At 41.3% G+C, this 27,891-nt stretch overlaps 1 protein-coding gene across 1 annotated transcript; it reads left to right on the top strand.

Annotated features, from left to right (window-relative positions):
- Positions 1-4,125: 4,125 nt before the first annotated feature.
- On the top strand, positions 4,126-23,226 carry LOC122773483 (TCDD-inducible poly(ADP-ribose) polymerase). Its single transcript, XM_044032210.1, has 7 exons — positions 4,126-4,422; positions 5,672-6,706; positions 15,706-15,895; positions 16,316-16,503; positions 19,620-19,922; positions 21,258-21,515; positions 22,331-23,226. The coding sequence occupies exons 2-7, from the start codon at positions 5,697-5,699 to the stop codon at positions 22,518-22,520; spliced, it is 2,139 nt and encodes a 712-aa protein (XP_043888145.1). The 5' UTR covers positions 4,126-4,422; positions 5,672-5,696; the 3' UTR covers positions 22,521-23,226.
- Positions 23,227-27,891: the final 4,665 nt, after the last annotated feature.

The raw sequence follows: 27,891 nt of genomic DNA, 5'->3' as shown, positions 1-27,891 counted from the left end.
ACTTTGCACAGACTGTAAAAATGTAAATGCAATTGAACAAAAGCATTTTAGCGGAGTCACGTTTGGGCAGTTTATTTCTTCTTTTTGGGAGAACAATATTTATTAACAGCTTTTTTGTATTCCGTATTGGACACAAAAAGTGGTATCGTCCAATCTCTAGTAACAACTGCCTAAAACTATTTGGTTTCAATGGGCAACACCCAGTGTGAGGAAAATAATGTATATGTATCATATTTCTTGACTCTTTCATATTTTACACTCATCCATGGTATTTACAAGGAAATATCACTGCTCCATATGCAGACACACATCTTTATCATCTCTCTTTACAAACTAACAAACACATGTTGTTTTCTAGTTACCATTTGATTAAGAGTCATACAAGGGGAGGTGGTATAAAAGACACACAGAACCAGTTTTGATCGGAAAGATTGGTACAGGCTGTGACTCACAGAATGAGACACCTGCGATGGGTGTTGGAAGTCAAACACGTCTGAAACTAAAGTCATGTAAAACAAACCAGGGCAGGTAACTCACATGGTTTTCCGTCACATCAATAAAGGCCAACCAGTGGTGGAGGAAGTATCAGATCGTAACAGCTAAAAACAAAGAACAAATACTCACCTTACAAGCCATTTACATGAGTAAAAGTAAAGATAATCTTCAGCAAAACAAACTTAATGAGCTCATTATGCAAAACACATTCAACATAGTTGTGTAAAATCCAGAACTTCGCTCATTATGATTCACATAAAGCCGACAGAATTACTGGCCATAATGACAGTAATTATACATTGAGACTTTCATCGTTGTTTACAGCCCCCTCTGGTTCCACTGCCAGTCCAACACCAATTAACTCAATATAACATACTTTTTGTTTCCAGGCTGTGGAACTGTTTTGTGTGTATAATAGGCGTGTCAAGGCTGAAGGCCTGTCACCAGTGTTAACTGATCTGCCTCGAGTACTTGTGTTGTGTGAAGGCATGTGAACTGATAAGAGTCGGGTGGAGACTGAAATACAGCACCTTTACCCCAGCCACCTGATGCCCTTTCATGTGGTGTTGGTTCAGAGAATTACTCACTGTCCGTTTTACAGAGTACAGTCGTCATAGGTTTCACATCACACCTGTGTTTATAATCCTACTCGTGAAAGCATGCACCCTGCTAATGTGACCTTTTGCCTGCTTTGGAATGAGGCAGCGCGCATTGAAACTTCAAGTCTGAGAATGATCTTTTTATGAGTCAGGCCATTTATATGACATTAGAAAAATACAAATTATTGTGTTAGAACATGTCAGTCTGACTAACACACAAAGATAATGCAATTTTAAGTTGTATTACTACTGCATATACATTCCGTCAGACAACAATAGTATAGTATAGTGTAGTATAGTATTTGTGCAATATTTCTTTGTGTTTTAACCATCATAACAGCACTCCTTCCAAGATATATTAAAGACTCATCACAGAACTTGTTGTTTCATGTGCTGAGATCACTTTCTGACTGTGAGACAACAAGCGAGCTGGGGTTGGCAGGCAGGTAGCACTTTTATAGGGCGTCCTCTGAGACAAGTCAATACTTGAACAATAGGACTTCGTTATGCATGTCAGCTGAGGAGGAATGCTCGAGATCTGTTGGTATGCAACCAACCAATTACTCCCATATACGTCAGTTCTCCACTGTCTTCTACTGCAAGCCTGTAATTTCCCAATTACTAACACTCACTGTTCTGACGACATCAGTGTTTGTCTGGAATATGGTGGTGCAAATTTCATTTATGATAATCTCTAACCTCTTCAACCACAGCTTGAGGCCTGCATGTAGAAAAACATAAACAATATTAAAAACAGCACAGACATCCATTGGTGGTTTGTTGGTGTTGTGGAGTAAAGAGCTTTGCATGTAAATAGCTCTGGCACATTTGGCCTTGTGACCTTTGCCATCAAAGTTCAGGGGTTAACAGTGGCAGATGTTAAAAGACACATATGCTTGAACACCGTGGAGAGGGTTATTAATAGATAATTAATCTTGTGAATAGCATATTCAATTTAGTGTTTCCTCTATAGTGACTCCTGGGGTCACTTTAATTTCCTGTTATTTAACTGCTGAGAACAATGGGGAAAAGAACAAGATTGAATGTTTCATCTGTCTGTAATCGCTCATCCTCACAGATACAACTCATTAAATATAAATGGTTTAAATGATTGATTGCGTATTAGGATGTAGGTTTCCGATTATAAACTAGTTACAGAAAACAGTCTTTAGTTTCCATTGAAGGGTATAACAGCACACCCACATTTAAAAACTGACTGCATGGAATGAAAACTCTTGCCAAGCTGTGATAACATGACATGCATAAAAAACATGACACATTTTGTTTTAACATACCTAGCCTTTAGAGGAAAAACCTTATCATAAAGAAGTAAGTGTAAGGGCTCATCTGTAAACACTGAAACTTCACATTAAGTAACTGCAGCACAACAGGTTCCTAAAAATGACTTCTGGTAAAGGAGGGAGGAGAGGGAAGCTGACTCAGTAAACATTACACTCCCTTATGAAAATGTGACAGCTGCACAGAACAGTCAGAAAAATAAGAAACCAGTAACTGAAGGTTAATTAAAATGACTCAGTAACTCTATATGTGCATTTTTTAGATTGTCTCAGCAGGTTTCGTGTTCAGTCTCCTGTGTTAAAATATCCAACTGTTTTACTCACAGTATTACAAGAGTTACGCTTAAGTCATTGAAATCATATTCAAACAAGACTTAATTAAGTATTTGAATTATCACATTTGTTCTATGGAGAAATGTGTATATATAAGACAAAATATTATTGTTATACAACAGATTCTTGCCACACAAAGAGGAGAAAAGTGACTCAAGCACTTAACCTACCTAATATAAGTATGTAATAATTATACTGACATAAAATTAAGATTTTTATTGGGATGTTGTCACATTGTAATTATAGTGACCGTGTACACGACTTAGCACTAGGGGCCCAACATCACTAATAGCCCAGGGGCTCCTAACAGGTTAATCCGCCCCTGTCTAAAAGCGTTAATTTGCTTAGTCGTTTTTTTCCTGAGGTAAAACCGATTTGGGTGTTTTACTTTATTAGCTACCAGTTAGTTCTCTGAGATAAAATGCTTTGTTGACACTAGAGGTGAGAGGACAATGGACAGACTGCATACAAATGTAACAGTAACTCAGATAACGATGATGATTACAACTGATTCTGCAGTTTTACATATTATACATATCCCCCTCAAGATTTTAAAAGCCCCCTCACTTTCTTCATGCTGGTGCCAGAGTGTGTTAAAGGCAGGGTTTGAGATCCTGGAAAAAACAGTTAGAGGAGGCTACATTTGTGTTTGTTTGTTTGTACATACTTCAGTACGTTTCGGTGATGCTATATTTTTTTTGGATACTTGTTCAATTGACAACGTGATGATGAAAAACAACAAACAGTCACAAAGACATAAAGTGAACCTACTGGTCCAGTAGAAACAGGACCACCATGTCATCACTTTACAGCCTTTTCTGGGCTCTTTTTCTTGGCAGTAGCTTTCTCAAAAACTGTCTTTTGTTTGCAACCAACGCCTGTTTTTGGCAGCTTTTCTGCCGTAACATTGCTGCATTGGATTTAGCAAGCTAGCATAAGCTCTGGTGTTGTCTTCTGAGCATGCGTGATGAGTGCACAAAGAGGGGTACGAGTGTAGGACGGAGGGGGGGCAGATGACAGTTTGATTCATGCATTACGATTTGTTTGGGCATTTAATATGATCAGATGGTGTTTTTACAGGCCTGTCCCTTCCACAGATGACTGACATTTTTCATTTTTGTGACAATGCATTCATTAATTTGTTACCATCAGTTGTAAAGAGGATTTTAAGCAATACAGTAAAAAAAATGCTCCAGACAATGATCTCCCACCCACCTTAAAGTGGGGGTACAATAAGGAGTGAGTCCCTGTGGGCCATGCACCATGCAGCTACTCGTGATCACCAGCAGAAGCCTCTCTCCCTCTCTCCGTGTATGAGGCGAGTGAGCCCCGCCTCTGACCAGGTTAAGTAAGGGGCGGGGCCTGACTGAGCGGAGCCGGAAGGCTGTCTCTCTCTCTGTCCCTCGTCACGGCAGTGCTTCCCTCTTTGTCGGTCTGAGCTCGTCTACGCTTTTCTCCCGACACACGGATACAAAGAGAGGGACAGGACACAGAGTAAACAGCATGAAGTAAAGACCGAGCATTCGGAGAGAGTGGCGGCGGCAGCAGAGGGGCTCTGACCGGACTTCGTTACGGTCCAAGTCCTAACATAGATACTACCAGGCCTTTATTCCCGGACTGGACACCGATGTACGCACTTGATTTTACCCAGCAGAGAGTCTCGAGACCAGGGGAAACGGGCGGAGTTTATCGTGCAGGTATGGGATCTATCGTATCGGTTTCAGGATAAATGTTTTTCCGTCTTTTTCTAAATCTCTAAAACTAATGGCCACGCCGCTGCATCACTGTTTTAAATGCGCCCTTAAAAGCGCGTAAAACAAGCGTTATTAAAGGAAAAGCGAGGAGAGGTGCTGCGGTGAAATAAAGCTCCGGGCGGATTTGCTCCGCTTCTCTTTTGTCGCTGCTCCGCCGCAGTGCCTTGTGTGTTTGTGTGAGTGTGTGTGTGCGTACGTGTGCGGACTGCAGCCTACGTGCAAACTTGCTCGGGCAGCAGTGTGTGAGCGGCACGTAGACGGCAGCGACCGCATATCGGACTCCCGTCATCAAAATATACAGTCCCGGGAGAGAGAGAGGGGTTTTGTTAGAGTGGAGATGTTATCGCTCCTGCTCGGAGACGCAGCTGTAATTGCAGGCATGACGTTAGACAGAGCGAGAGAGAGAGCAACGAAAGACAGCGGGGGTTTAAAAAAGCGAAAAAGAGGGGTCCAGTTATGTTTGCTCTCAGTTTCGTATCATTAGTCTGAGGCTGGTGGCTGTGCCCTCACACTTCTCCACAGATGGGTTCAGTAATATTTTTTCCGCTTCAGTTAGCGACTGCAATAAGCTGCGTAAAACGCTCCTGCTGTCCTGCCGTCCAGAGCAGAGCCACTGTAGCAGGCTGTTGCTGTAATAATAACCCTAATAAGGCTATTAACCACTTTCAAATCATTCTGAACCCGAAAGTATGTCGGTAAATTAAGTATAAAACTTGAGATTTCTTTGCTCCTTTTTGAAAATTGTTAAATTGAACCTCTTTATGACCAGAAAACAACAAACACTCATCAAACTTCTTTCTCTCCTGTTAAACTCTTTTTCCTTTTTGTTTTACCTTATTCTTTATACTGAACCTATGTCATATTGTTAGAAAACCAAATTATATTAAGATACATGTTGTTATTGTATTATTACCAAATTGTAGTGTCATTGTGACTATCTGCAGGCTCATCATGGCAGCAGTGCGGTGTGTTAGTCAGACAGGTTTCATTTCAGTGTATAGGGGGCGATGGTTTTCCTTCCCAGGAAAGGAAAGACGATTTTTCACAGTTATTTTTATGGCACAACAGCTCATCCAAGTGGCTTATTAATCATCACTGTATATATTCACCATGGTGACTTCACCTTGGAAACTAATCCTAGGTGTTAGATTTGACGATTACCTCTCTTTTTTCTCTCCTTCTGGTTATATAGGACTGTTGGGGCGTAGCAGAGGATCATGGATAAAACTTTGCACATTCTTCAGAAAGCCACAGATGGTGTACCAACCGGCATCTCCCTAGATATGATGGACGAAGGGGAGGGTTTCACGGAACAGCAGATTGTGGGGATCCCAGACAAAATACCTCTGGTGAAACCATATTTCAAGAAGAAGCAGAGGAAATTAGACACCAAATGTCTCCACCGTGCTCTGGAGGATCCTATACTGACCACTTTACTAAGCACAGACACTCTGGTGTCTGAGTATGGGGTTTTTGTTCCCCGGAACCAGCCGAGTCGGACTCCAGTAAACTTGTGTGCAGCAGCTGTGGTGAAGCAGAACCGCATAGGTCAGGTGTGTCTAAAAGACTCGGGAGCTGCTGACAATGCCACAGCTGCTGCTGGAGTACCAGGGTTGATGGCCCGGGACAGTGATGTAGAAATAGCTGATACTACTGCAGAGCTAGAGGAGACTGAGCGAGGGGAGCGACCCAAGATCACCGACTCGACCCCTGACAGCCGTTGCTTTCAGCTGAAACCTGCCCTCCGGGCGGCTGGGAAGACAATAAAGCCCCCAGGCAGGGATATACCTCCTATTGTTGCACCCCAGGCTCCTCACCAGGAGGGGCCCATCAAAAGAAATGACCTCTTAACCTCCGGGGCTAAAAACCTTGCAGTCAAAGAGTGCACTGGAGACCAGGACTCCCTTCCCCTCCTCCTCCAGCCTGACAAAGGAGTGCTATTTCAGGATAAAAGTGAAGAGGCCTCCCTGGACCTGGTTTTTGAGCTGCTCACTCAGCTCCAGTATCACACACACCAATCTGACTTGGTGGACATTTGTGTGGATTTCCTACAAGGACAGTGTGTTTATGGCAATGACTGTGCCCACCACCACACTGTCTTACCCTACCACTGGCAGATCCACAGGACCAGTAGTCAGACGTGGCAAAGTGTAGCAGATGACTCCCAAGAACAGCTGGAGAGACTTTACTGCAACCCTGACAATGACCAAGTCAGGCTCAAGTTTCAGTAAGTATCCCACTGCAGTGTTTACTGCTACCTGCAGTTTTTTTTATAATAAAATAAAATGCTTTGCAATAAAATGCTGTGTACTGTGCCACACAGAATCACACTGAGAGGGGAAGCAGTTCCCTCACAGTGTGATTCTGTCTTCTGTTTTTTGATTTTGATATGTGTTTGTGTGTCAGGGGGTTCAAAAGAGGAAGTGAAACTACAAGTCATGCCATTGTAAAGGGGGCATCTTTCTCCTTCTATTTACTCTGGGCAGGAACATGAAGGTGTTTCTCCCAGTACTTCCTGGTTTTAAAATTTTACTTCTTAGAAGCTGAAAAGTAGGGCTGTGCCAGTAAATTTTTATATCATAAGCTCTGCTAAAAAACGTGGGTGTGTGGTAAATTGATAGGTACTTGTGTGACATGGCAACAATGGTGCAGTAAGCTGATAGGCCATCTGTGAATGATAAGTCACTTCTGCTTCGGTGTGTTGGAAACAGTAGACCCTTAGCTCGAACTTCCACTTTGGTTTCACCACTGGTAACAAATTGAAAGCTTTTACTCTACAGCTGTTCTGTGTACATGTGTGGCTAATGGACTGTGGCCAAGTGAACACACATATCTAAGTGTAACTGTAACGACTCCAGTATAAATGTAGTTCGTTAATGCGTGTTTGGAAGTGTGGATTAGTGCTTTTATATTTGTGCGTGGGTTTGTGTTTGGCATTCACATGTCTTCGTGTTAATATGTACCCTTACATGTGTCACGTTATTTGAACTTCCATATCAGCTATCATGCCCTTGTTGGAGGGCACTCCATCACCCCTGCCCTGATATTGGTTATCTATTTCCTGTATTTACCTTGTCCCAATTGAAGCACTGTGATTGGCTGGAGCTCGGTCCAAACCCAGAATTTACAGCACTCATTTCAGAAAGCTGTGAACTTCCATGACCCTTGGTTGCCTTGTGCGGTCACTGACACAGACGCACTTGGCAGCTTCTCTCCTTCCCTCGGTCATTGACTCGCACACCACCTTGTATACTCAAACACACACACGCACACACAGCTTGGCATGCAGGCGCTCGCACGAATCGGCTGCACAGAGAAGCTCAGTGGCTTGCGTTGCTCACACGCACGCCTCTGAGCAGACAGAGATAAACCTCTCTTTCACTCTGTCACACACACACACATAGATACACACACATGCAAACACTTGGCAAGCGCTAGTTTGGTGACATAAAGGAGCATGCTCTGCTTCCTGTGAAACTACTGCATGCAGGCACATTCACACACAATGACTACATTGACATGGTTCTTGTTTTCCAAGCAGATGTTCCTCATCTATTCTTCAGTTTATCACATTTGCAGTATATCCCCACATATCTGAACCCCCAGTTTCTGCTGCTAAATTTGTTTTTGTTATGCTCAGTTTTGTTAATGACTGGTTATTTATTCGACAACCTACAATGATTCTAACCCAAACCCAGATTATCAATCTTTTCTCTCACTTGGGTTCAAACAAAGCAACTAAAATAAACTGGCTCATAAAATTATATTTTAATTAGTTTACTTTTTGGATTTAGAAACATTTGCATTCACAGAAAGCCAACATTATTAACCACCCTATTTGTCCCAGAATAACAAAAAAGGAAGGCTAATCACTGTTTGATGAAGGTGTAGACAAGTCCAAAGGGCAATTAAATTGTAAAATGTATTATTGAACAGTTCATAACATCAAATTATTTGAGCTCTTTTTGAGTCACATTGATGTCAGAGTTGTGTTGAAAGCACAGTCCCTGCTAACGTGAGACGGCATCATGCCATTTTATCTACTGACCACATACACACCCTCAATCACCCCAGCATACCCTTTATGAGCTACTGAAACCTTTGAATAGCCATGTGTGTCTTTTGTTTACTTCGGTGTGGACCCTACAGAGGTTTCCTGTGTGTACAAAAGATTTGCATGCATCTCAGTGTTTGACTTGTTGACTCATGTTTTGAGCTAAAACTCTTTGCAAAGTGCATACTGCCCCGCAAACAGGATATGCACCTGGTGGTGTCAACCCAGATTCTTCAGAGGCCTTTTGAGGGTGTCACACTCTCTTACAGTCAGACAGGACCATCTGGCTCACTTGACTGAAACTCAAGTAGAAACTAGAAACTCCCCAATAGCTGTAATTATTGATGAAAATGAGAAAATGTACTTTCATATGGTTTATAAAGTTCTTTGTACATTTTTATAACATATTTTTAGTTAATGGTTTAATGAGATCACAAGCGGTCAAATGATATATTTGAATAATCTTCAGTTTGTTATAGAAATTAATTTGTGAGGCATTTTTAATATTTTGTTCAAACATTCACAGACTTAATTTTTCATGTTGTACTGTTCCAGACACTGCCATCCCATTTTAAACACACTTGTAAGATCTGTATTTGTCCATTCTCATCATAGGTATAATTAAACATACCAATTATTTAACATAAACTTCCCAGTTGTATCTTCTGAGGTGCATTTTTTGACCTGTTCATATGGCCCACGTAGAAACTAAAAACAGGTTTGTCTCTTTTAGGAGGGTAGAGTAAGAACGTAGCGTAAAAACATTTGGCATGATGTAAAACCCTTTCATTCCTGTAATGCATGATTTCACTGGCAAATGGCGCACAACAGGTTTGTAGGTTTTTGAGTTTTGTTTGCCCTAGTACATACCGGCTGACTCCTTGTTTTAACAAATTAATTTCTTGTATTATTACCCTGTTTAAAGGGAAAAAATTTAGGCCATGTCCACACATAAACAAAATAATTTCCCGCAAGCATGGCATGGCTAAACCTAGCGCTACAATTTATACACTCGCTGAAAGTGACGGAACGAACAAAGTCAGGGAAAAAAGGGATTTAAAGTTTAAAGTTAAATTAACAAGGCAGGAAAACAAAAGTTATCATAAAGCAAAACAGACGAAACAACAGTGTTGACAACTTGGTGACTGTCGCTATAATTAGCGACTTTTCAGACCCAAGTGACTTTTTTTCTTTCTTGTATAACCTGAACTACTTTCCTAGAAGGAAATTAAGAAATAGCCAGTTCTGCAGCACACGTGAGCTTCCACTTACCATTCCACTTACCATTCACTGAGGGTGGAGAGTCTTACTGTGAACACACAGTGACAAGAACAAGCTGTGGATGTGCAGTGCTGTTGACTGTGTGCATCACTAATCTGTGTTGTTTATTCAAGTGAAAAAATATTATCTGTGAATATGGCTTTTGTTTTCATCTCCCCTTATTTCACTGTTAATCTTTAACACTTTCTCACTCCAGTGTCTGAACTCAATGAGGACAGGACGTGTTCTAGTGCCTTATAGCACCTTTTCAGGCTGTCTTTATTTACTTTTTATTGAAAGTATTTGGTAACACTGCCAAACATAAAAGGACATCGTTTTCCCAAAGTAGTGTATTCGTTGTCTGCATGAAATCACAGAGGCAGAGATTTTCTCACTCTGGGATCTGTTTTCAAAAATGACCATTTCAGGGCTCCCAAAATGTAGTTTTGATAAAAAAGATGATACATATCCACCTACACTAATTTCCGTGTGGACACTGTGCATCGGTCAGGGCAGGCATTGACTGTGACCTGCCTTTCGTGGAAGTAAAAATTTGCCAATTTGTCTCAGAGAAATGTTGATACTGAGTTAACTTGGAAAAGATATGAGTGTTGGAGAGCCAAGCAGCCTGTGGAGGAATGAGAGATGAAATGTCTGTGAATGTTTGTCGAGTAACACTGTTCCAGTTATTCGTCGTCAGTTGGGTCAGTTACTTAAAGCTTTGTGTTCAAAGGGTGTGTGTGTGTCTTTGAGCTCTTTTGATACTTTCTTAAGAGATGCGATCCAGCTTGCCTTTTCATGCATGCAAGTACACACTTTTGGTGAAGGCTTCACCATGGTTACCACGGCCAATGATAACATTGTTAGGGTTTTAAAGAGCAGCAGATGACTTAACAAGCTCTTCTGTCGGTATGGCAACACAGACCTGTTTTGCTTCCTGTCGTGTGTACGTGTCTGTGTGTGTCTGTGTGTGTGTCTGTGTGTGTGTGTGTGAGTGTGTGCAGAAAAGGAGTGGACAGAAAAGAAAATATGGGTGTTGTGTGCTGAGCTGTTCCCATGTGTGTATGATCCCATAGCACAGGTTAATCCTGTCCATATGATATGCAGGAATGGAAGTCTGGCTAATCCTCCTTGGTCATGAGCTCAGCAGTAAGGAGGAATGTCACAGTCATCGCTTTTAAAAGTTATACTGTGATAATCCTCCACTGCCCAGTTGTTTGTGAACGGGTTTATGCTGTGCTGAAGCCAGTGTGTGTTTTTGTGTGAAAGAGGAAATACGACCAGACAGCTGCACTTTTATTCCGTTGAGTTTGACGTGGTGTTTGTTATTTACACAAAAGCTCATAATTTGACCAATTGTCTCTAATACCTGCACAACAGGGGAATTTTAAGACTCCCAAAACATCTTACTGATCTTTGTGTAACCACGATGAAGCACACATTACTAGGGCTGTGAAGTCCCAGTCCACTGGTCAATTTATGAGTCGATACGTTCTGGTTCGACTCAGATTCTGATCAGTCGACTTTCTTCCGTGTTGATTTCATACAGTCTTTGGTTAAGTTGATTTCATGTGGAGGACTGTACCAAGTGCTAATTGGGGTGTTTTCAGAGCACCCCTGTTCCACAGGTAACAGTGTGTTTTCAGAGAACACCCCCCTTGTTTTCAATATTTTGAATTAGCCCAACTCACAAGAGGCAGATAGATTAAAGTACGTCGGTGGTTTTATTTAATTTTGAGTGATTCATTTTAGGCTACAGTCAGTCCTCCTCTAACATCCATGTCAAAGACATCAGCAGTGTGGCAGCATTTTACAAAAATAGATGGCCATAAAAAAGTTGAATGCAATGTTTGTCAGCAATAGTTTGCATATCACTACAAACATGTATTGCAGGGCTTCAGTCGACCAAGAATTTATTTGGTTGATTACAGCCCTACACATTACACGTGTGCGTGTGTGTGTGAAAGAGAGAGAGAGAGAGTGCTTCAGAGAACGAGAGAGAGAGAGAGAGAGAGAGAGACTCTTGTGGACCAGGTGATAAAAGCCTTGCTTGTCATTAACTGACATAAAGAGTCACTGAGCACCAAGGGCAGAGCGACCTGACACCAAGGTGTGTGAGTGCAAGTGTGTGTGTGTGTGTGTGTGTGTGTGTTGTACTGTTTATCATGGGGGATTCCATGTTACCTCATTGTGCTAGGGATGTCAAGGATGGTTGTGTCTATGAGAGCTTGTTTGCATGTGGATATTGTGTTTGTGTGTGAATAGAGGTGGGTGTCAGATAATAAGACTGAATGCATTCACTCTCATTTTCTGTGTGTGTGTGTGTGCACATTTGATTATAATGTTTCAGACAGCCCATGCCATGAATCAGTGGGCCAAGGTCTGGGTCTCTCTGCCTTATATTACTCACAGTCTGCCTTCATCTTTTCATTTTTCCCCTCTCAATCTCTTCCTCATATTTTCCTGTCTTTTGTGGATCTTTCTTCCTCCACATTTCCATTTTATTCCTTTTTTCTCTGCCTCTGTATCATTGTTTCCTCCTTCGTTTGTCCCTTGAGGGCCCAATCAGATGAAAGAGATGTGAAAATGCGTGTGTGCTTTTCCATTGCACTCAGACCATATCTTTTGTTCCCTCTCTCTGTTTCTACTCTATTACATCTAGCCTTTTCCATGTATCTTAATGCTAAACTCTTTATTTTACCATTGACCATTTTCTTTTCTGTCAGATGTAGTACTTGTGTGAGCTTTAAAGTTTCTAGAGACAAATATGAAGGAGAGGACACCTGAACTGTCACCCTCACAATGGGATGTAGAGGAAGATAGAGACACACAGAAACAACTGCAATAGACAGACATGTACAATTTTTCCTGTTCACTCCTGTGCGTGTGTGTATTTGTGTGCATGTATGGTTGATGTCATGTTTTTGAAAACCTTTCAAACTGAAACACAAAATCAAATTAAGTCAATTTATATCCATAACTGGAACTTGAATGGGTCATCATGTTGGATCTGTTCACATAATGCCAACCCATGACATGAAGATAAGTGTGTGTTTGTGTGTGTGTGTGTGTGTATGTGTAAAACCCTGTGTCAGCAGATTTGGCTGTCTGACTTACTTATCTAGGTGTGACTGTATGATGTTTGCGTGTGTGTACATGACTCTGTTGAAAGAATGCATGTGTGTGCGTACGAGAGTAATTGAGTGCTTGTGTAATGTTTTTTTTTGTCTGTGACGTTCACAATAGCATGACTGATGCTGGTATGCGGGTACTTGTGTGTACAGCCGTGAGAAATTTCGAAGGTGTGTGTTTGTGTGAGGAATTATGAACAAATTTAACCGAGCACTTACTTCTTTCGACCTATATTTATTCAGGAAAATGTCTTTGCTGCACCCGTTTTTGTTCCAGCAACACCCTGCTCTCATATTCTGTACTGTTCCACACATTCACACCTGGAAGCGACCCGGCACGAGAACAAGATCTGGTTGGTGCACGTTCACTGCCTTGTACTTTGCCCGGGGGGTTTCTTCTTTCACCTTGTGTATACGAACACCCCTCTCATTATCAGCAATTGGGTTTTACATTCAAATGTGAAATTCAAATATGCCTCTCACAATTTGATCTTTGAATTTGCATTTTCATTTGACATTCATGCGTGGAGCAGCTTGACATTTTTATGCTTGGACTTCAAAGTGTGCACCTTGCAAAAGAGTGGGCAAGCCTTGGCCCTCATTCCAAGTTTTGATTGGCCTTCAGTTTGAAAGCTGCGAATCTCAGTGCACTTAATTTAACTGGTGGAATTTTATTTTTAGACCGACACAAACTAGGCTGGGAGAGGGGGAGAAGAAAGGAGTCTGCGTAAGCCTTTGAAAATCTATAGCTGACCCCACTGGAGCCCTGTCTCCATATGAGTGTGTGTGAAAGACACAGATATAATAGTAATGCAGTCGGTTTTGCTCTAAATGTCATTTTTTTCCCACTTAAATTCCTTCTAATAAACCTTATTTATACATGTGTGCACACTATGTAGGTCACACACAGCCAGGAAAGCTCTTGTGATCATAACATACCACTGTGTACAGAAACTGTTCTGTACTTGAGGGAGAGAGAGCGCAACATGCAGGTGTGTTTACTGCTGTTTCTTGTTCAGACAGAAAAAAACAGAACAGAACAGTGAAGTGTGCAGAGCCAGAAAGAAGCAGTGAAACGGGGAACAGTGCAGAGAAGTTTCAGACCTGAGTGAGACAAAAAATTAAGAAAACAAAGTGTACTTAAGAGAGCAGTCAGCACTAAAAGACGCACTGTTCTCAATTAATTTGTTTGTGCTACACATTTCACATCCCACAAGCCTGACGTTTTTTGCAGCTCCCATTTCTCCTACCTATTTAAATGATTTCTCTGTTTACTTTTCAATTAACCTTTTAGTTACTTGAACGCATGAGAGCATCTCTTTATTTATTTGCATTTTTATTTTGGTTAATGCAATGTTCTGATAATCAGTGACTCACTTTTCAGTTACTGTTTTGTTTCTGCACGTGCCCAGCGATTGAACTCCCGTTTCACTTCCTCCTACAGAAGTGCAGTCAAACTATGACTTAGCAGAAGCACAAGCTGTAAATGTAGTGTACATAATTAGTATCTGTATGGGAAGATGACTCAACACCTCTCGCTATCATCATTCTGGGTGAAACTGTGTGTGTGTGTGTGTTATTTCAGTCACAAGTAATTGCACTTAGATGAAACTGAACACTTAAATTCTGTGTATACCTATTATAATATGAGGTTTCACTTCTTCATGCCTTTTGAAATAATAAATCACCAGGTTAACACTCTCGCTCCCTCAGCATTTCTATGTTGCTGATGACAAACTTCTGCAATTTGCTTCCGTGCTTTATTTATGATCAATCTGACGCACGAGTGTACACGTTTCCATCGTCTAAGATAAAATCGTGATTGTTGTTTTAATTGACATTTTTGAGTATTTCAATGACTTTGCAAAAACCAATGAAACACACACTGAAACTCCACACATTGGAGAAAAGATCAGCGCCTGTAACTAACACTGTGCGTGCATGTGTGTGTGTGTTATGTTAAGTTTGCATGTGTTATACATCATATATGTCTGGGTCTGACTCTCTGTCAGACTCTGTCCATGGCAAAGCGTGCCACTGTATGATGCCCACATTTATGCGAATCGTATGTCTGACCCAGAAAGCGTTTGCCAGAGGCCTTATGGAAGACTGTAATGTAGTCACACTCAAACACACACAATGGGTTTTCATCACATTTGTGGAGACAGCCGGGGTTACATGAGGTTGCATATGATAATATGTGTTTCCATTATTCAGCAGATGCTAGTGCAGTACCACATTGTCTGGGTGTGTGTTAATTTGATAGGGTAAAATATACTGTGGGTTCCACATTTAATCAAAAAGCATAGGATGATGACCCACCAAGTTTCAGCTAAGAGGTCAAGCTAAACTGTTTTTTTAGACTTAGACTTAAACTTGACTCGGCAGGCAAATTGATAGACTCGCGGTGGGTTTTAGTGTTTTACAAAAGCTGTAATAACGAAAAGGGAAAATGTGTAGCTATGTTTTCAGTGTGTGTGTAATGTTTCTATCATGTTTGTCTGGTTTGATTTGAGCAGAGTAGGCCATGTAGCTGATGCAGTCATGTCCTGTGTGACTCAGACTGGGCATTAGTGAGCAAGCAATTAGAGGTTTGGTCATCTTGCTCCAGGGCATTTGGTTTAAATTAAGGTCCCATCAGCATGGCTGCTGTTGGAAATATAAACTCTGACCATTTAACAGCAAGGTCACCATGCCACAGCTACATGTTCACTGTGCACTATTCCTCTTCTCTGTGACTGAGGCTTTTTCTAACAATGGCCTTGTCTTTTTGCCTTTCAGGGGTAGAGTGTTTTCTCTCGACTTTGGCGTGATGCGAGTGTGTGATCTGGAGTTTGACCGAGTCAGACGACTGACCACTCCCTCCAGTCCTATGCCCACGTCCACAACAAACCCAAATCCCACCCCCAGCTGTCACACGGTGTGGAAGTACTACTGCAGAGATAACTTTGGCTGGAGGGAATATTCTGAGGTGAGCCACTCAGTTGTGTATATGCGTGCGTGTTTGTGTGTGTGTGTCTGTAGGCTCAGTGAGCTTGAGGCCAGACACATTAACTCTGTCCATACCAATCAAGTTATCTAGCCACTGTGATGGGATCAATTTGGACACACACGCACACATTCACTGTGAATACCCCTTACACTGCTGCCCTTTGTTAATTGCAATTTTTTCCACCAAATCAGTCAAGATTGACTATTTCACTGTGTCTGTGCATGTGTATTAGCTTGTCTCGTGACATTAATTACCACCAGTGTGTTTAGTTAATCTGATCTGACATTTCCCCCCTAAACTCTGAGTGCTTTAAAGTCAAAATGCACAACAGCTAATGTCAGTTAAAACTTGTCTAATTTTTTTCTTTCTCTTTCCCTCTTCCCATTTTCTCCTCCACAGCCGGTGGTGAAGCTCATCGAGGAGGCGAGTTTGCGGGGTCTTAAGGAGGTGCGATTTATTACACTCCAGAACCAGTATATCCTCAATATCAAGGAGGGCTTCCAGCAGAATGCCATCTTCGGGTTCAGACGTCAGATCAAGAAGCGGCCGATGTTCATGTCCTCTGTAATGCTGACACCTCACCTACAGTAAGTAGAGACATTTAACACTTAAGGTATCCAGTTGTCTGTTGACTGTTATTTTATTCTCTCTGGACAACAAACATGTTTACTCCTGTGTTTTTCAGCAGTAGGAATGTGTTTAATCAGAGTGATCAATCAAGTCATCTAACTGAACAATTTAAGCAAAAGAGTAACCATCATAACATTATCACTATTATCAACATTATCATCCGGCACATCTGTGATGTCACAATTCATGCACAGGTGACACGGGGGGTTAAAAAACACCACAGGGTTGAACAACCAGTGGCAATTGGAATGGTGTTAATCACCTTTTTTAAATGTCCCAGGTAGAACCACTATTGAAAGACGTCAATGCAGGATTGTGTGTGTGCATGTGTGCACTCATAGAGGCCTCGCTTGATGTTAATGGATGCAGAGTTTGAGTTTGACATCAAAGCTGCTGTCAAAGCTGCTGGATAATTGGAAGTAGCCAAGTATTTCCAACTTTAAAGAATAGTTAACAACATCAATGAATGTTATGGTTTGCAATTGTTGCTGCTTAATAATAAGGCAGTGTAGCAGAAACAGAGGTCACTTCCTCTTGTACTCTCTGTTCATTTCACACTCTGATCTCAATCCTGTTCGGGAACATTTAGTATTTTGAGTATAAAGCTACAGTACATGGACTACACAAACAAGGTCTTCGAATTTTGCATAGTGTCTGGCATCACACTCACACACACACACACACACACACACACACTCTTGGCTCTTCCCGTGGCTCTCTGTGTTCTGTGAGTTTGCAGAGTTCCTGTTTGTAGACAGGCAGGTACACAACGGTCGGTACACAACGCTCATGTTGTATTCAGGGACGAATACTCAAAAAGACTCTGAACACCACATCCACCTTTAAACCATATTAAGACTGTGGCACTGACTCTCCAAGCTGAACTTGAAAATATTAACAGCTCACATTTTTGGCAAATTGAGCCGAGTCACTGGGACACAGGAGCCGCTGTGAGTAGAAGGAAGCAGGCTTGAACCAGATGGGCACACAATGAGATAATGAGGCGATAGAGAACAGAGGAGACAGAGGATAGTAGATGCACAAAGAGGGGAGAGGGAACAGAAGCGAAATCAGTATTATTCTAACTTATTCTCAGAAACTCTCTGTACTTGCTGTAGTTATATTCCAGAAACAAGAGTCATCATATTAGAAACGTTAGGATCATGTTATGCCATTTGCACTTTTTTTATTTACTTGCTTTGGAGAGCATGCTGCTCTGGCTTTGTCCTACACAGAGCAAACTAGTACAAGCTGGCCACTGCAGGTCCCAGGCAGTCAATAGGAGAAAAAAAACAGAGAGGGGGATAATAGCTGGAGGAAATGGAACATTGGAGAAAGAGACAGTGAGTTCGAGAGTGACATAAAGTGTATGGTGACAGGAAGTGAGGGAATCTAAATGGTTTCCAGACTGGGTACTGGAACTGAGGAGCAAAGGAGTGTGAAAATTAAATGTGAGGGGCTGGAATTTGGATCAAGGGATTTGCTCCTGGGGCTTTTCTTTGTATGTGTGTGAGACAAAAATGTGATTATGCAGTCACATTGTGGAAGCTAAAGGCCTGTCATCTAAGTAATAATAATCATTTTGTAGTATTTTTTCTTTTTTTTTTAGTGGAAAGTACCCAGTTTACTCAGTCAACTAGTGTCCTTGCAAGTGACCAAAACACTTTGTGTGTGTGTACCAGGAACAATCTGTACTAGGATTAGAGGTTGAGGTCATCGGCTTGATTGGCACTCTCCCTTGCTCCTTCTCCTTCTGTCATCACTCTCTCTCCTGATGTTATTTTCAGCCATCTCCTCCCTCTCTCCCTCCTTTATTATCTGTTCTAATCTTTCACCTTTTCACTTCTTTTCTCCCTCAACTCCATCAGCCTCTTGTTATCTGTCCCTTTTCATTTCTCACTTCTTCTGCAGCAGGCTGTCTGTGATCTTTTCAAAGCACATGAGGAATAGAGACATCGATTGCGGGAAGAGATTGAGACAGGACGGACGGGATGAGGGAGAGGAAAGAGATGAGGAGGAACTGTCGCACTGACTCAGAGTCACACTCATCTCTTATGCGCGCACACACACACTCACATTCCCACACTCTCCTGTGGCTGATCGAGCTAATAGCATTTACACTTGGAGAGTGATAACTTGACAGCCAAACCACTATTATTGGCTGAAATGCCAGACACAATAGTTTTCGTTGTCACTTCCATGACAGCTCCTCACTTGGAATTTTATTTTTCTTGTCACGTTCTTGTTCCTGCTTCTCCCTCACTCTGCCTCCCTGTTGTCTTGTTAGGTGTCTGGTTTCATTTTCACGCTGCCCTGCTGTTTTGTTTGGTCGATGACGGCTGTTAGCTGCTGCGGAGGTGCTCCCTCCACTCCGCAGTGCAAACATGTCATTGTTGACAGTTGGTGGGATATGATTTTTGGAAAAGCAGACATACCGGTTTATTGCAGCAGGCATTGGTTTTGTTTTTGATCACGATGTGGCCTTAGAACTTGTACAGATTGAGGAGAGATGGGTTTTATTGTTTTTTTCTGTCAGGGCTATAAATGGATCAAGCCTGGGATGCTGCCTTCACTGACACTAATGCCATATCCACAAATTAAATTCAGCATTCCCCTTCATTCCCCTTCATTCATCTAACATTTTGTTAATATATTATTTTTACATGTGTAACTAAATGAACAAACAAGGCCAAGCATTCCAGCTAAAAAAAGGTCATCAAATATTGACATTGGCAGCTATGACTTGTAAAGCCCGGCCTTTTTTTGATTAAGAAAAATAAAATAAGGGTAAACATACTACAAGTGCTGCAATTAGCAAATATTTTCATTATTTAATAATCTAGTGATTTTTTTTGATGAAGATGAATTGTTGAATTCACAGAGCCCTCATCGGCATCTCTGTGTGACTGGTTTTGTCTGACAAAAGCAGTAAATCCTCACATGTGACTAACTCAAAGCAGGAAGTATTTAGATTTTTCTCCCCTTGAGAATTTCCATAAACATTACCTGGATTATAAATATTATTGAAGATTCAGTTCCTCATCTAATTCCTTGTCCCTTCTTTTCCCCGTAGGACACTGGGTGGCCTCTCTCCATCTCCCCTCCCATGTTCTCCCTCCTCTTTGTCCTCCTCAACAATGGATCTAACAGTGTCACATCCCCTCTCGCCGACCATCACCAACCCACCAAGCCTTTTTCCAGAAACGTGGTTGCCGATGATGTCGAACCAGGACTTCCTGCAGGTGCCAGTTTCACGTGAAGACCGCAGCTATCGCACAGTGTACAGCCTTTTCCACAAGACCGTGTCGGAAACCAAGTTCAGGATCCTCAAGATCCTGCGTGTGCAGAACCCATTCCTCTGGGAGAAGTATAAGAGGTGAGCTGAGAATGTAAAGCATTTTCATGATGTAGACTTTTTGCACTTCCTTGTTGCTGTTATGAGAAATCTCAAACCATGAACCATTTCCAATAATTGTTACTGGAACTGTCAAACTTTAAAGTCAAGGTTGAGTTCCCTTTTTTCGTTTTGCACCTACATTTTCCTCTTAAACAATGTTTGGAGCAGGTGTAGCCTCTGAATTTTAACATATTTGTGGTTATTTACTTGACCTAACATTACAGCATTGCTGAAATAATCACCACATACTTTGGAACTTAGTAAAATTGAGGATTTTTATTTGGTTTGATCGTGATTTGCCTTCAAGAGTCAAGAGATGTGGCCTCACTTGGAGACTCTTTTCTTTACACTTGTGTTTAGTTGCTTAGCTGTTGTGGCATATAACGTATTAATTGTTTAATTTGTGGTTTCTATTGTTAAATGTGGCCTAAAAGTAATATAAAAACATTTCCCAATAAAGACGACGATAGAGGAAGAAGAAACAGAGAAAAATAGGCCAAGTGGGACCAGCTGTGTGGCACTTCGTGAGAATGGTTCCACGGTGGTGTGTGAACGAGGCAGATGGAGAGATATTTGGTGACGATGATGTTCCTGTCGCGAACAAGTGGGCTAACCGCCGTGTTTGAGCAGGGGAGGTCCTGTCAGCTGTGACATTTAAGATCTCTCACACTCCGTGATACGGCACTGTTTCACTGTGTGTTTGTGTGTTCATCTGAATGTGAAGCCCCTTCTGAATGTCAGATGAATTCCTCTTCCGGTGTTCAGATTATGACAGGGAAACAAACCATGGCAGCTTATTTGCATGTGTGTCTGTGTGGTTGTGTGTGTGTGTAGGCTGTTGATGCCAAGGGAAGTTGATCGGCTTCATCCTAAAATTGGATATGGGTTGTGTGTGTGTGTTTGTGTGTGTGTGTTTGTGTGTGTGTGTGTGTGGGGCGCATGCTTCGATGCATGCAGTGTCAGTCTGTGTCAGGTCACAGGCTGCAGGGACAAAGAAGGTCAGGCCTGGGTCACAGCCTGTCTGGCTTAAAACGCTTTCGCCTGCACATGCCTGATTGATCCGCTCACATCAAACAAGCCCTGTGTGTGTGTTGCTAAAGAAATGGATTAGTCCCAATGTTCTTTCCCCATATTGGAATAAGTTAGTGAAGTGATCACATCATTTTAATAGAAAGCCTGAAAACCTGCTCCTAGCCATTTATCAATGCATCACCTGAGAGATTATTTGTTTTTCTACATCAGTCTGTTAATCTGTTAATTTCAGTGACAAATCCGTCTCACCTTCAACCTCTCTCTCTCTCACTGTTTTAACAGAAAGAAGGAGTACATGTCCCGGCGTATGTCAGAGATGGACCGGCTGCTGTGCGAGCGCCACCTCTTCCACGGCACCTCGACAGACGTGGTGGAGGGGATCTGCAAGCACAACTTTGACCCGCGAGTCTGCGGCAAACATGCGACGATGTTTGGTCAGGGCTCCTACTTTGCCCGCAAGGCTGTCTACTCTCACAACTTCTCCAAGCGCTCGTCCAAAGGTGTCCACTGCATGTTCCTGGCCAAAGTCCTCACTGGCAGGTGTGTGTTGATGCTGTCATTAACGATTATGGATGGGATTTATTTATTGCATTTTGTTAATTTCTCTCACTACCTACAACTTCATTACTGTATGAAAAATATGATACAAAATGTTATATGACAGTATTTGGACTAGATTCCTGCTCTTGATTTCAATCATAACAATGTAAATAAATTCTAACCACAGGTATTAGTTTTTTGATGTAACAATGTTTATGCCCGTCTTTAAAGTTGTTATTGGCATGTTAGCTCGCTGGAACATAGTGAGTTTCATGTTGTAGAGTTTAAAAATATACTCTGTTTCTAGTTACTCCCTTGTGGCACCATCTCTTTACTAAACAATAGGCTAATAGATGGTATGTTTTCAATAAGTTATGCTGTCTACGTACGTCATGCCTTCACAATCGCATCTAAGGCCACACATTCAAAACAGCAGATTTGGCTAAACCTACTGCACATCACCAGCTTTTTCTGTGGTATACAACGACAATTATTTTAATGTGGTTAATGTATGATCCTAGAGGAAGTGCATAAAAAAAGGTTGATGGATTACTGAATATTTAAGAGAGAAAAACTGGTAAAAATGGTAATTTCATATACTTGCAATACATACATTTATGCGTATATTATTTAAGGTGCCCCAAAGCACACACAGCAGAGCAGCAGACCTTAGTTGATAAATGATTCCTCTGTAACTGCAGTCTTGCAGACGTGAATGGGGAAACTGCGAGTCATTTTTCCTCATGAAAGATTGCCACACTATAATAACCGCACAACTAAACATGGCTCATTTTTCCTCCGTTGCATCTCCACAGGTTTACGGTAGGAAATCCCTCCATGCGACGGCCTCCACCAATCAACCCGCGCGACGCCTCCAGTGACCTTTATGACTCCTGTGTGGACAACTGGATGGACCCTCAGATTTATGTCATCTTCAACGACGACCAGAGTTACCCTTACTTTATCATCCACTATGAGGAGGTACCCAGCACTGTAGCCGTCTAACCCCTGGATCAGACCTGGATCTGTGTGTATTTGCAAATAACTGTTCATAGTTTGCTTTAGTCTGTTAAGGTTTTAAATCGGCGGAGTTTGCCGCTTAAGAGGAAAAGGATCATTACAGTGCTTAAATTTAGTGTACTGTTGCTTCAACCAATTCTATTTGAATCATCTTTTTAGCCCTAATCGTGTCCCTGCTGCTGCAGATGAAACAAAAGCTATGACATATTTGCAAATATCCAGTGGCCCTGGTCTGTAGCCAACTTGATCCAACTAGACTAGACTGCAGTCAGACACAAGGAGACAAAACTGGACAAGCAAAGGACGGCACCTGTTTTATCCAGCGTTAAGAAGTAGATGAGAAATCATAACAGCTGAAACACTTGGGAGCGTATTTTAATACCACACGTCATTGTCTGCTTCAGACAGAAGCCTTGTGATTGTCATCCGACAAAAGAGGATTGAAGCTATCTTATTACTTTGGAGCTGATGCAGGCAAAAAACAAAAAACAAAGCTAGTCCTCTCAGCATTTTTGACTTAGTTGTATGACTGTACATGAACTCCACCATCAGGACAGGAGCCGTGATAGACGGTTAGAATCTCGCCAGGACCGTGAACGAGCAGCTGGCTGTTAATATTATTTTGAGGAAGCAGAAACCGGTCAGTGGCTTTTCATAGAAACACCAATGCAACACTGACCCCCCCACCCCACCCCACCCCATTAAAAAAACAACAAAAAAAACATAGTACATGTTTACCCAGCCTCCGGCCCGTATGTTTTTACAAGTGTATGTGCTGCGTGTTTGAATCTTTTAATTTAGTGGACATGGATCTTGTGGCCTCTTCAAGCAGACAAACGGACATGAGTTTCAGCTGGACTTTTCCAAAACGGACTTTCACTAATCCTAAACCTCCAGGCAGAGGTTTCACAGTGAACAAGTACTGTTCCAGGTTGGCATTTTTTGTCTTCACCACTTTAACCCCCCCCGCTGAGACTCGGATGATGCTACAGCTGCAGCACTTTTAGCATTTTTTGTCAGCAAAGCCGTAGTTGAAACTCATCTCTCTTGGACTGTTCTCTGACTTGGAGACAGTAGACATGTTTTACTGAGACAAACTGTACAGATGTTCTCTGTTTATATTTGAACTGTGTGCCTTTTGTTCATAAAAATGTTTATTTATGTTAGTTTAATGTAACATTGATTAAATAAAATAAAAAAAACTTAAAGAGAAAATTAGTTCTCTGTGATTTATTTTTGTTCAGGTTTGTTTGCTGTTTGTTTTCTAAGCTTCGTATTCCTGTGATGGGGAAAAAAAGGTTTCACAGGGTCACGGCAAAATGGGCATAATAAAAATAAATAAAATAAAAATACTTTTAATTAAGGCAACGTAAAAAAATCAGCCACTATAAGTGTCTGACTAGCATCTAAACAAAATGAAATAACCATGTTATGTCAAATCCTTCAAAATTAACTCGTAACATTGTTTTCATGGGTTGATTATTATTGATGTACGAAAAACCACACCAGGAAGTAGATTGTTTTAAAAACAACATACCTTCACTTTACAGGTATCACTGTGACAGTATGATGAATGATAACTCCTGAGCCCAGAAATATGCGGTGCTGTTGTTATAACTTAGATTGTTTTACAATTCAGGAAAGAAGTCACCCATGCTACACCCTGAAAACAACAACCCCCCAGTAGTGAATCCTCTGAGTGCCATGTCTAATGTGGTCCAGAGGGAGGCTGGTGGAGCTCATTCAGCTCTCCTTTCTCAGACAAACTTGTCCCTCCTGCTGTATCTTTCACTTCATCTGTTGTCTGTCTCTGCTCAATCCCTTTATCTCGCTTTCCTTTCTCTCCCAGGCTTGTTTTCATTTGCCGGTTTTAATTTGTTTCCAGGGCCACAGCTGCAACCAAGGTTGTGACCTCAGTACTAAAATGACTGCATTTGTGTCTTTGGTAAATAAACTTTCTTGCATTCCTTTTCGAAGATTTATACCTATTTATTAAAGTTCCATATTGTAATTATACTATACTAATTATACCTGATTTTATTTTCTTTGACCTGATTTTAAGACCGAATCTTATATAGTCATAGCAGGGGCCGTGTCAGGTCTATAGAGGCAGCCATACGAAATAAGCATCTTTTGAGTTTAAACTCCAACACACTTGGAAGGGAAGGATCAACTGTAACGTGCAACTTCACCAATAAATGTTGCTAAATTTTTCCACATTGTAACTTTAAGGCTTCAGCCATGAACCACTTGAAGTCACACTGTGTAAGAATTTGTGGTATTTAACATTAATAAAGCTGAACAATGTCATATTTCTTCATTTGCACTGAAAGCTTTCGCTTAAAAAAATGTGAAACACTCGCTCTGACTTGTTTGTCTGCTCAGTCTGCTGTAGAAACATGTAAAAATAATAATAATAACATTAATAATCTTTATTTACCACAAAGGTTGAAATATGCCTTTGGCTTCACAACGTGGTAAAAAAACACACATACACACGCGTCAATAATATTCATAATTACAAAGTTCATATACATGAGTTAAGTTTTATCCTCATGTGCAGCTCTCTGTCTCCTTTGGGCGCCTTCTCTGTGCTCGGGGTCAACATGTCACGGACGTCTCACTTTTTGGCAGCGGGGAAGGGAGGGCGGCGACGAGAGAGGGGAGGGAGGAGGAGGATGTGGAGTTAGTTTGCTCTCTTCGTGCCTCCTCACCGAGCTGCGTGCCTGTCTGCTCTTCTCGTGTGCATGCAAGATCACATAGGTTGCCCTCTGTTTGCCCCCCCGCTCTCTCTCTCACTCTCTCTTTCCTCCTCTTCATCTCTGTTACAGAGAGTGCACTCTTTCTCTTTCCACATTTTTTTTAATCTCCTGTTTCCATCGACCCCCTCTCATTAGTTCAAACAACCAAAAATCATTTGCCCTCTCATCTTAATGATTCTATTCTCTTCGCTCTGTCTCTCTGTGTCTGTGAGTCATGCAGCGGGCACTGGTCGGGGTTATTTGCCTGACTGCCCTCCAGGAATTGCTGCTGGTGCACAGAAGGCAGCACTTTGTAAACCTGCTGGCTGAGCACAGAGTGAAGATGAGTGATGACAAGGGAATGAGAGGAGAGAAGAAAAAAAGCACAAGAGGAGGAATGTGTGTGTGTGTGTGTGTGTGTATATCTGTCATTGTTCCCAGTAAGAACACTTTATATTATTACTTTATGAGTGAAGGTGTCATTTTGCTGTTTGTTAATTATTATTAACTACTAAATCAGTCATCAAATGTTTTGGTAATTGGTGTTTTTGTTTAATGTTTCTGTGATTTCAGCTCCTTAAATGTGAATAAGTTCCAGTTTCTTTGCTCCTCCATGAATATCTTTGCAGGGAATTGTTTTCTTTGTAAATTATTATCACCAACCAACTATTTTGATTCATCAAGAAAATAATCAACAGGTCATAATCATCAGTAAAGAGTAAAGACGAGGCTTTTTCCAAACCATTTTGAGTTGATTTACAGGTCATCTAAGTCTCATCTAAGGTTCAAACGTGCACTCGCCGCAAATCAATCTGAATCAGCCTTATTCAAGTCTTTCCCTGAATTTCGCAAAGGCAGTTTGTGGAGAAATTAAACAATTGAACGCGGCTGATCTGCAGCACGCATTTCTGTCATGATTGAGTGTCAGGAATCGCAAGAGACTCGTTCGACTCGTGTTTTATCCTTTGTACAGGAAAAGCAGCAGGTTTTTTTTGCCTTTGTTAATCTGCTGCACAGCGTGGAAGCAATCAGACACACCGTTTCTCCATATGAGACACAATTACTGGAAACCCACACAGATGTGTCCTCTGTGTCCAAACACCTCGGAAATTCTGCAATAACCAAAATGAAAAAGATGTGTCTACATTAAACAAATAATAAAGCCCATATTAATGTGTATGTGACAAAAAAAATAAAATTCTAATCTGCCATCCTTTATGGGCTACTTATTGAATAAAATATGATCTTTCCTGGTGTGTTTTATGAACAGCTTGAATACCAAAGAGTGGGTCGTCTTCTAACCAGAAAGCAGAAGGTTTGATCTCTGGCTCCTCTAGTCTACATGCCAACGAGTCCCTGGACAGGACACTCAACCCAAAATTGCTGCTGGCAGCTGTGCAAGCAGCGTGTGAACGGTTAGAATAGATGTATGAAGGGAAAAAAAAGCTCTGCATGTACCATAGATGCTGTGCAACTACAGTGTAAAGGAAGTCGTGTGGTCATGAAGACGACACAAACATTTGCTTCATGCTGGAAAAACACGTTGAATTCGAGCCACTGAAATTTTTTTTTTAATTGAGTTTACGTTCATCTTGGTTTTAATTCATATTTGGTTTTCCACAGTTTTTGGAAACTTGTTTTATTCCACCTAAAGATTTTTCCTTTTTGAATCATGTCACTGAGCTAATAGTGGCGGCATGGTGGCTTCGTGGTTAGCACAAAAACATGAATGAATGAATGTTGTATGAACACATTTGGTCAGGTTGGTCGGTTGTATAATGACAATAAAGATCCTTTCTTAATCGGCTGTACCTTCATGCTCAAAACCCTCAGGGTTTCAAACACTTTTTTTTTTTTAGAGCTTTTCAGTGCACCTTGATCTCCACAATAAACTGGACTGGTCAAACAGGAAAGGTCAGAGGGCCTCAGTGCTGTTTGACCATGTTTATTTTATACATTGTATATGGTATATTGTTTGTAACATTTCATTTTACTAAAATATCTTGATTTTGCGGTCACTTTTTTTTTCCGTTCCAATTTCTATTCTTATTTAGTCAAACTGAATTTTGATTCTACCTCATGTGATGTTGTCTCAATGGGAATTTCCCCCTATAGGGAATCAATAGAAAGTACATTTTAACTTCAGTTCTTTTGTTGAAAAACTTCTGAAACCACATTTGGTATAGTTGTACATTTCATTGCTCATTAGTATGTCGCAGTTGTGGATGTTGAGCTGCTTGTAGGTGTTTGCTCTTGTATCTTTTGATTCTCTGCAAAACTCTCCAAACTCTCTGGCTTGGGCTTTTTTCATAATGCTCTAATATCTCTGTCACTTACACACACATACCAGCAGGCACACTGAAGATTGCATACATGTGTTGTTGTTTTTTGTGCTCACACATGCACATGTACACACACAGACACAGACACACACTGGAAATATCTAAGCTTTAGTCTGTATTAAAACCAAAAAATCCTCCTCTCTCACGCATGTGTGAATAAACACTCTGACATGCATGCACATATGGATGCACACAGACTCACATACACAAACAGACACACACACACACTTCCTGCATAAAGCCTTGTTCCATATTGCTCCAGCGTTACCCAGC

The sequence above is a fragment of the Solea senegalensis genome, linkage group LG8 (assembly GCF_019176455.1).
Source record: "Solea senegalensis isolate Sse05_10M linkage group LG8, IFAPA_SoseM_1, whole genome shotgun sequence".
Classification (NCBI taxonomy): Eukaryota; Metazoa; Chordata; class Actinopteri; order Pleuronectiformes; family Soleidae; genus Solea; species Solea senegalensis.
The sequence above is the reverse complement of the archived record's forward strand: the minus strand, read 5'-3'. Positions and strand labels throughout refer to the sequence as shown.